Source organism: Pimephales promelas, chromosome 20 (assembly GCF_988280905.1).
Source record: "Pimephales promelas chromosome 20, fPimPro1.hap1.1, whole genome shotgun sequence".
In the NCBI taxonomy this organism is placed as follows: domain Eukaryota; kingdom Metazoa; phylum Chordata; class Actinopteri; order Cypriniformes; family Leuciscidae; genus Pimephales; species Pimephales promelas.
This window is the reverse complement of record NC_142788.1, coordinates 31917429-31926767: the sequence shown is the minus strand read 5'-3', so window position 1 is coordinate 31926767 and position 9339 is coordinate 31917429. Positions and strand designations below refer to the sequence as shown.

General features: G+C 43.9%; 1 protein-coding gene across 1 annotated transcript; it reads right to left on the bottom strand.

The window, feature by feature from the left end:
- Positions 1-1715: 1715 nt before the first annotated feature.
- Positions 1716-9298, bottom strand: gp1ba (glycoprotein Ib platelet subunit alpha). Its single transcript, XM_039652272.2, has 3 exons — positions 8427-9298; positions 6665-6939; positions 1716-5437 (listed from the first exon to the last, which is right to left on the bottom strand). Exons 1-3 carry the CDS (start codon positions 8537-8539, stop codon positions 3162-3164), a joined length of 2664 nt encoding a protein of 887 aa, XP_039508206.2. The 5' UTR covers positions 8540-9298; the 3' UTR covers positions 1716-3161.
- Positions 9299-9339: the final 41 nt, after the last annotated feature.

Below are 9339 nucleotides of genomic sequence, written 5' to 3'. Positions count from 1 at the left end.
AACACTGACTCTGTACTTCCGGCTACGTCACCCGTGACCTTTTGAGCGTAATTACGTATTACGTGACGTTACAAACGCGCCTCACAGAATGGAGAAAGGCTTGCATTTGTCCTTGGAAAAGTTACATTTTTGGAATAAGCTTTGAAATAACCGATCGTTTCGCATGATAAGACCCTTATTCATCGTCTGGTGTCGTTTAAAGACATTTGAAGCTGCATCTGAAACTGTTATTAACTGTCTTTTGGACCTGAACCATCCGGTTCCCATTGAAGTCCATTATATGGAGAAAAATCCTGGAATGTTTTCATCAAAAACCTAAATTTCTTTTCGACTGAGGAAAGAAAGACATGGACATCTTGGATGACATGGGGGTGAGTAAATTATCAGCAAAAGTTTTTTCAAAAGTGAACTAATCCTTTAAACCTGAATGCACACACACTCATGGAGACTCGTGTCACTGTGGGCCTAAATTGAGTCCCCATGGATTAAAGGAGAACTCTGGCGCAAAATGAACCTTTGGTCTAATTACACATTGTTACCTAGTCAACCGTTATCTGAGATTTGTTTTCATGATTGCCGAATGTAAATAGTTTTATCTCTAAAAACAGTTTAGCCTATAACGCTAGTATATAGGGCATAGAGTAATGACAAATAAAAATCGCTTGTTATTACCGCTAACAAGGTTCAAAATAGCCTTGTCAAAATAACATTCAAACCGAAGCATTGAGAACTTTGTCAGTGTCCATACAGTTTAATAAGAAGATGTTTTATACACACAGTCAACTTCGCGAATACAGGAAGAAGCCATCTTTGAAAAATAGCCTCTACAAGTCGATCTACGAACGCCGATCCAAGTGCGCTGGTGAGATGTGAATAAGGTGATAAGGTGAGCGCGAACAGTAGGCTACGTGTACATATTGAAGATAAGTAAACCGTTTGTGTTTGTGTTTCTTCTGGAAACAACGGACCATATGAGATTCTGCACAGTTCAGCGCACTTGGATCGGCGTTCGTAGATCAACTGGTAGAGACTATTTTTCAAAGATGGCTTCTTCCTGTATTCGTGAAGTTGACTGTGTGTATAAAATATCTTCTTATTAAATTGTATGGACACTGACAAAGTTCTCAATGCTTCGGTTTGAATGTAGAGACCCTTATTATGCTGTCGTGTTACTGTGGGGCTATTTTGAGCCTTGTTAGTGGTAATAACAAGCGATTTTTATTTGTCATTACTCTATGCCCTATATACTAGCGTTATACTAGCGTTATAGGCTAAACTGTTTTTAGAGATAAAACTATTTACATTCGGCAATAATGAAAACAAATCTCAGATAACGGTTGACTAGGTAATAATGTGTAATTAGACCAAAGGTTCATTTTGCGCCGGAGTTCTCCTTTAAACCAAAGTCCTTTCACTTTCTTTTTCCGCCATCTTGGCAGCGCATCTGGGCAGCTATTTCGGACTAACAAGACCAGGCTCTATCTAAATGAATGGGCAGAGAGTCAGAAGTCAGGCACTGGTCACCAGGGCATACAAACTGCATGTATAGAAATAGCAGTAAAATATAATAAAATTCGCTGAAAAAGTTTGATGACTTTGCCCCTTTGTTTAAAACGCCGTTTTCCCACAGGTTATACCTTTACTGCGCATGCGCAAGGGTTCTCTCGCTCTCTGTCGCGCGCATGTGCTGCACAGTTTTGAAACACAGTATGTGCGCGCTCTTGCTCGACGCTCGCTCTAGATTCCAGGAGGTTTGAACTAATTTACGGTCATCAGCGAGCCACTATCAATCTGCAACATGACATCATGACTTTTGCGTAAACATACACGCCACTTTCGAGTCAAGTGGCGTGTTATCTCTACGCATTTTGAGCTATCCACGTGTATGCGTGTCTACGCCATTAATGTCCGCGTCATTCCGCGTGTCTGTACACTACACGCCGTCAAATGTCCGAGCGAAACGAAGCAAAATGTACATCTACATCTGGGGAGCTATCTTTACTTTCCTAGGATGGTAGGGGAACAGTCATAAATGCCATTAACCCCAGTGACGGGTAGGTTTAGGGACGGGGTTGAGGTAAGTCATATATTTATATATATACAGTAATAACGTTAAGTCAACAGCGTTCATAAACACGCTGAAAAGCGATTATGCGTGTTGACAGCACGCCAAAAATGTAAATACGAATTGGCGTGTCATACACACGCTACTTCATGAGATCAGTCTTAAAAAAAGAGCTAAATAAGAAGAGAGAAGAGATTCACGAATCCGCACAAAGCATCGCTGGGACTCGTCATTTCCGAGATACTGACCGTTTTGTCCATTGTGAAATGCTCCAGAAGTTAAAAAAAGGGGGCTGACATGTGATGTCCATTGTAATGGACACAGGGTCTGAATGGGTTAACAGCTGACAGATATTCAACATAATTCGTGTGTGAGAGTCCAACAAAAGAACGGACAAAACCAGTCAAATATCCACTGATCTGAGGACTGAGTTCTGCTCATCTTTATAAACTAGAGCCAATAAACTGATAATGTGAGAAATGTTGAAGGTGTCCGGATATATTCTGGTTTGACTGTATAAAAGCGGGAGATTATTCCAGACCTTTATATGAAACTGGGAATTGGTATAAAAATGTCCTAAAAACTATGATAATGGAATGCTGAAAAAGGCATGATATTTTTCTTTCAATAAACAAAAAACTTTTATTTAGATGTAAAGGTGATTCATATACCAGCTCAAGTGAGATTACTAATAACAGGCTACTTTTTCTGTTTAATTAACAGTCTTAATTTTATAAGTAGTACTAATAATAATTTTACAGCATATTCATCAAGTGTGTGAAGCTACTGGACATGAACTGGAGAAATGCTTTACACCGCAAAAACAAGGTTCTTCCTCAGATATTTGTATTGGAAAAAATACAAAGCATTCTTAAATCAAGATACATTTACTGGTGAAGCAAAATGACTGAAGATATTCTGTAAAAATTATCAAATCCAAGTGAGTTTACACTAAAAACAAGAACAAATATCTAGCAGAGGGATCAATAAAATAATGTTTTCACGTTTATTTTTCTGTAGCTGCATTGAAACAATTTATTGGCTTGGAATCAACAATCAATATTTGAGAGTTAACAGACAAAACCAAGATGACGGTTCACTCCTGAGCGACGCTGGAGAGCTGGCCAATCAGAGAGCAGGACCTCTGATTGGCCACGCCCTCATCCCCCAGTTCCCATTCCCCAACCAGCCACTGCATCTCTCGCCGTGTTCCTCTCTCCTCCCTCAGGATCAGACTATAGCGAGCGGTCGACCCCTGTCCGCTCCGCACACACTCTCCCTCTCTCCTTCTATCTGCCTCCTCTTCCTCTCTCCATCCGTCTGCTTCCTCTTCTCGGCTTATCACCCTGTGCAGGGTCTTCCTGAACACTTCCCCGCTCATCGCCGGCTCCCGCTCCTTATCTCTCGCTCTGCCTGCTACAGAAACCAGCTCTACTTTGGAAGAAGCATCTCTCCCTTCAGTGTGGTGTTTCTGCTCCTCCGGCGGGTGGATGAAGAGGACGCTTCGGAACACGGCTTGAACGTCTCTGAGCTGGTTTAGGGGTATAAAGCTCACGCGCTCACCTTCATCCTCCCTTCGCTGTGTGTGTTCAGTGTATTTGTACGCCTGTAGGGTGACCCCGCCGCTGTCCGAGCGAGGCAAGCCGTGATGCTTTAGCCACCGGCTGACGGTGAGGTGGTTCCTCAGGAGCCAAACACACAGAACACATGATGTGAGAGCCGATAGCAAACACAACAACACGAAACCGGCAAATAACCACCAGCACCACGGCAGGATCCTCCCACCCGCACCACGGGCATCTGCCCAGTGCGGACCGACACTAGTGGGCGGTTCTGTTCGGGGAATGATCCGCTCAACGGTTGGTGGTTCGGTTTGGACCGTGATCGTTGTTCTGGAGGATCCAGAGGTACTTTGACCTTGGGATCCGGCAATAATGGGTCCAGTGGTTTGTGGTTCGGTTTGGACCGTGATCTTTGCGCTAGAGGAGTGAGGATCCAGTCGGGAAGTACTTTGACCGTGGGATCTGGCTGTAGAGGGTCCAGTGGTTGATGGTTCGGTCTGGACCGTGATCGTTCTGGAAGTGTGCGGTTCAGATCCGATGGTACTCTGACTTTGGGATCCGGCAATAATGGGTCCAGTGGTTTGTGGTTCGGTCTGGACCGTGATCGTTGCGCTAGAGGAGTGAGGATCCAGTCGGGAAGTACTTTGACCGTGGGATCTGGCTGTAGAGGGTCCAGTGGTTGGTGGTTCGGTCTGGACCGTGATCGTTCTGGAAGTGTGCGGTTCAGATCCGATGGTACTCTGACTTTGGGATCCGGCAATAATGGGTCCAGTGGTTTGTGGTTCGGTCTGGACCGTGATCGTTGCGCTAGAGGAGTGAGGATCCAGTCGGGAAGTACTTTGACCGTGGGATCCGGCTGTAGAGGGTCCAGTGGTTGGTGGTTCGGTCTGGACCGTGATCTTTCTGGAAGTGTGCGGTTCAGATCCGATGGTACTCTGACTTTGGGATCTGGCAGTAATGGGTCCAGAAGTTGTGAGTTGGTACGGGTCAGTAATCATGGTGTTTGATTGTGTTGTGTAGGCAGGTGATTCGGTGGCATCTAGAGTGGGAATCTCTGAAGTAGTCATTGGATTCAAGCTAAAAAGCTCCCACATGGTCCGGAATTCATACCTTGTTTCACTCCAGGACTCACTGACCCAGGACCAGGAGGCGGTCCAGGATTTGGTGGAAGCGGGCAGGAGGGTGATGTCGGAGGCGTCGTGTGGAGCAGGAGGGGTTTGAGGGCTGTAATTTGGTCTAGTGATGGGTTTGAAATCCCAGTCTCCACTGGGGTAGAGAGGTGGATCTGGAGGGCAGAAGTCGTTCTCTTCTAGTTCAATGATGGGCCGTTGGGATAGATGAGGCGGCGCAGAACACACAACACTGTCGGCGGCGGGATCGAGGCCGTTCGGAGCTACATGCTTGTAGACGTTGTGCTCCTGGTCGTTCAGGTAGCTGTGGAGATAACCTACAGCACAGCTGCAGATCCAGGGATTATAGGACAGGAAAACGTACGGTAACTCGGGTTTAGACGAGAAGAAACTGTCAGGCATCAGCGAGATGCTGTTATTCTCCAAATCAAACGTCTTCAGGCTGCTGGACGACACTCGCTCCAGGAGGCGAGCCGGCAGGGCGGGAAGCTTATTCTGAGAGAGGTTGATGATCTCCAGACGTGGGAGTTCGCTAAAGGTGGCGTCGTGAAGGGAACGAATCTGGTTGGCGTTCAGGAAGATCTCCATCAGGTTGGGAGCGCAGCGGAACACCAGTCCTCCCAAACCAGTTAACCTGTTACCAGACAAACGCAACACGCTCAGTTTTCCCAGCACTGGACCTGAAAGAGACACACAGTTAAAGTTGAGACTCTCTCTGTGACTCTCTGAGACTCTGTGACTGAAACTCTGAGACTCTCTCTGACTCTGAGACTCTCTCTGTGACTGAAACTCTGAGACTCTCTCTGTGACTCTCTCTCTGACTCTGAGACTCTCTCTGTGACTCTCTCTCTGACTCTGAGACTCTCTCTGTGACTGAGAATCTCTCTCTGACTCTGAGACTCTCTCTGTGACTCTGAGACTCTCTCTGTGACTGAAACTCTGAGACTCTCTCTGTGACTCTGAGACTCTCTCTGTGACTGAAACTCTGAGACTCTCTCTGTGACTCTCTCTCTGACTCTGAGACTCTCTCTGTGACTCTCTCTCTGACTCTGAGACTCTCTCTGTGACTGAGAATCTCTCTCTGACTCTGAGACTCTCTCTCTGACTCTGAGACTCTCTCTGTGACTGAAACTCTGAGACTCTCTCTGACTCTGAGACTCTCTCTGTGACTGAAACTCTGAGACTCTCTCTGTGACTCTCTCTCTGACTCTGAGACTCTCTCTGTGACTCTCTCTCTGACTCTGAGACTCTCTCTGTGACTGAGAATCTCTCTCTGACTCTGAGACTCTCTCTCTGACTCTGAGACTCTCTCTGTGACTGAAACTCTGAGACTCTCTCTGTGACTCTCTCTCTGACTCTGAGACTCTCTCTGTGACTCTCTCTCTGACTCTGAGACTCTCTCTGTGACTCTCTCTCTGACTCTGAGACTCTCTCTGTGACTCTCTCTCTGACTCTGAGACTCTCTCTGTGACTGAGAATCTCTCTCTGACTCTGAGACTCTCTCTGTGACTCTCTGTGTGACTCTGAGACTCTCTCTGTGATTCTCTCTCTAACTCTCTCTGTGACTCTTGAGACTCTCTGACTGAAACTCTGACTCTCTGTGTGACTCTGTGATTCTCTCTCTGACTCTGAGACTCTCTCTGTGACTCTGAGACTCTCTCTGTGACTTTGAGACTCTCTGTGTGACTCTCTGAGACTCTGTGACTCTCTCTGACTCTGTGACTCTCTCTGTGACTTTGAGACTTTCTCTGTGACTCTCTGAGACTCTCTCTGTATGACTCTTGAGACTGTGTGACTCTGACTGAAACTCTGACACTCTCTCTGTGACTTAGACTCTGAGACTCTCTCTCTGACTCTTGCAGTTCTTAAGACTCTCTCTGAGACTCAACTGCAGTGCTGAGGCTTACCTGGCGGCTCCAGCGTGGTGATGAGATTGTGGCTCAGGTCCAGCTCGTGCAGTTGTGTGAATCCCGAATACGAGGACCAGGACAGAGAACTGAAGTGGTTTTTTGTGAGAACCAGAACCTGCGTGTCGGGATCGATCCCGTCTGGAACAGTCGTCAGGCTCTGGCCCACACAGCTCACGCGGGGCCGGTGGTCCTGGTTCCTGTCCGCCGGACACCTGACGCTCATGACGACGCAGCACTGCATCATGAGGAAGACGAAGCGTCGCATCACGAAACTGGAAGAAACCAGGCATTTCTAAGCATAGCTGCCAAAATATAATACAGTCTAACAAAACAAAAGAAAATAAAGACGCTATTCGTTCAGTGACATTATTTCCCCCCCAAACTCTCACTAATGTAACATAATGTATTTTGTCTTCTTTATTTTATTTCAATGTGAAGTACAGAACTGTTCAAAAATTTGGGGTCAGTAAGAAATAAACATTTTGGTAACTTTGCAGCTACATGTCCACTAACTGTCAGTGCTTAATATCTGCTAACTCTTTATTGTGATCCTCAACATATATTCTACTGACTATAAGCAACTTGGCAACTACAAGTCGACTTATTCTCCAAACCCGAACCCTATCAGTCTACAACAGTCTACTGATACTCTAATGAGAGTTAGCGGACATGTAGTTGAGAAGTTCTAATAGTTAGGCTAGCAGAATGCCTAAAACGGACTTTCAAAATAAAGTGGAACCAAACATTTCTATTAATCAAGGATGCATCATAAATGACAAGTGACGGTAAAGACACTTATTAAATATTCTGTCTAAAAGAAATGCAGCTCTTTTGAATTTTCTATTCTTCAAATAATCCAGAAATATGTTTGATGGTTTCCACAAAAATATGAACTGTTTTCATCACTGCTAATAATCATAACTGTGTCTTGATCATCAGATCCTCATATTAGAGTGATTTGTGGAGGGTCATGTGACACTAAAGACTGGAGTAATGATGATAAATTCAGCTTTGATCACAGGAATAAATTACACTTTAATATATATTCACATAGAAAACAGATGATATACACTGAAATAATAGTATTTTTTATCAAATGAACGCAGCTTTGGTGAGCAAAAGAGACGAAGATTTTCTTTCCTACAGAATGAGGATTCACACTTCAATGTTCTTGACAATAATGTCACAAAACATACAAATCTTAACGGTCCCTAAAATAGGCTTCATGTATTTTATGCAAAATATAATTGACATCTTTGCGAGATACTCAGATATATTTGCATAAATTGAACAAAAATAGTGAAAGTAAACTAGTGTTTACCACACCACACGAATGAGCTGTTCTTACTCGGTGTTTCTGTCCAAATATCAAACATTTGATGCATTTACTAGATGATTAAAATGACATATTATTAAAATGAGATATATAAAATGTAAATATAAAGTAAAATGACATATACGTCTTGTTTTCCGGGGGAATTAATCAACATTTAGTGAATTTATGCTTAAAAAAGCAAAATGAACTGCCGATGGGGTGAGAAAAATGTTTGTTTGAATTAAGATTATTTTTCTGATAATTTTGCTTGTTTTAAGCATCGACTCAATTAATTTAGATTAATTCCTCTGGAAACGGGACATAATATCTTATGTCATTTTACTACTTTAGTAAATATTTGGACTGGAAACAAGACAAAAACACTATATTTTGCAGAGAATAAATAATAATAATAATAATAAGTGAATGAATGATGTGTCATACCTCTGAGCGCTGGCGTCCGTTTCCTCTGAGAGAGAGAGCGAGCCTCGTCTGCTGATATCTCTCTTCCTCAGTGTCACACACACACACACACACACGCCTCTACATATGAGCATTACGAGTTTTCTACATCAACCCCTGGTCTTTGAGTTTTCCTTGTGTACAAAAACGTAACATCTGAAATCTAATTATTATTGTAAAATGCATCAGAAATATGAGCACTGCCCATATGAAGCTTATTGCAAAATGATGAAGGCGGTCTTGGATATCGCTTCATATTTTTTATTGTTTAAGCTGGATTGCATGTAACAGCATAATGATGAAACAGCAGCAGCAGAAATGTGCAGTGTGTGCTGTCAGATGAGCCTGGTGAACATCAGTTAGAGCTGTTCCAGGGTCAGTTACGGCATAATATGAGCTCACACACACACACACACACACACACACACACACACACACACACACAGTTGGCTATAATATCTAAAGGCAGAGCAGGAATATAGTAGACTGAAATGGCTAATTATATTCTGATTAATAAAGTTCTTGATCAACTCAACAGTTCACGGCACGGATGAGCGACTGCGCGGATGATGACGGTTTCTCGTCGTGTTTGGTCTCTATCTGTTCCATACGACACCTGTAATATTGTAAAAGAGGTTTAGTAAAGAAATAATGCACATGTAAAAGGTTAAAGACAGTAAAGACAGTACACACCTACTTCAGACACCAGTGGCCAATCACAGGCCAGGATCGGAGAGATGCCGGGTTTCAATGTCCTCCTCCTCAGAGAGGTGGACACACACACACACACACACACCCTTGTTCAACTCGACGCTGAAGACACACGAGGAGAGAGACTGCAAGATAGTTGTGGTTAAGCTTTTGAGAGCAAAACTATTGCTTTTGGCTGGTTTTC

What these genes read in the sequence shown, in the direction of transcription:
- gp1ba (XM_039652272.2), bottom strand. Translation starts at nt 8,539, where the DNA reads ATGCTCATATGTAGAGGCGTGTGTGTGTGTGTGTGTGTGACACTGAGG. An exon ending in ACGGACGCCAGCGCTCAGAG is followed by an intron (nt 6,940 to 8,426) that starts GTATGACACATC and finishes GGTTTCTTCCAG; the next exon opens with TTTCGTGATGCGACGCTTCG. An exon ending in CACCACGCTGGAGCCGCCAG is followed by an intron (nt 5,438 to 6,664) that starts GTAAGCCTCAGC and finishes TGTCTCTTTCAG; the next exon opens with GTCCAGTGCTGGGAAAACTG.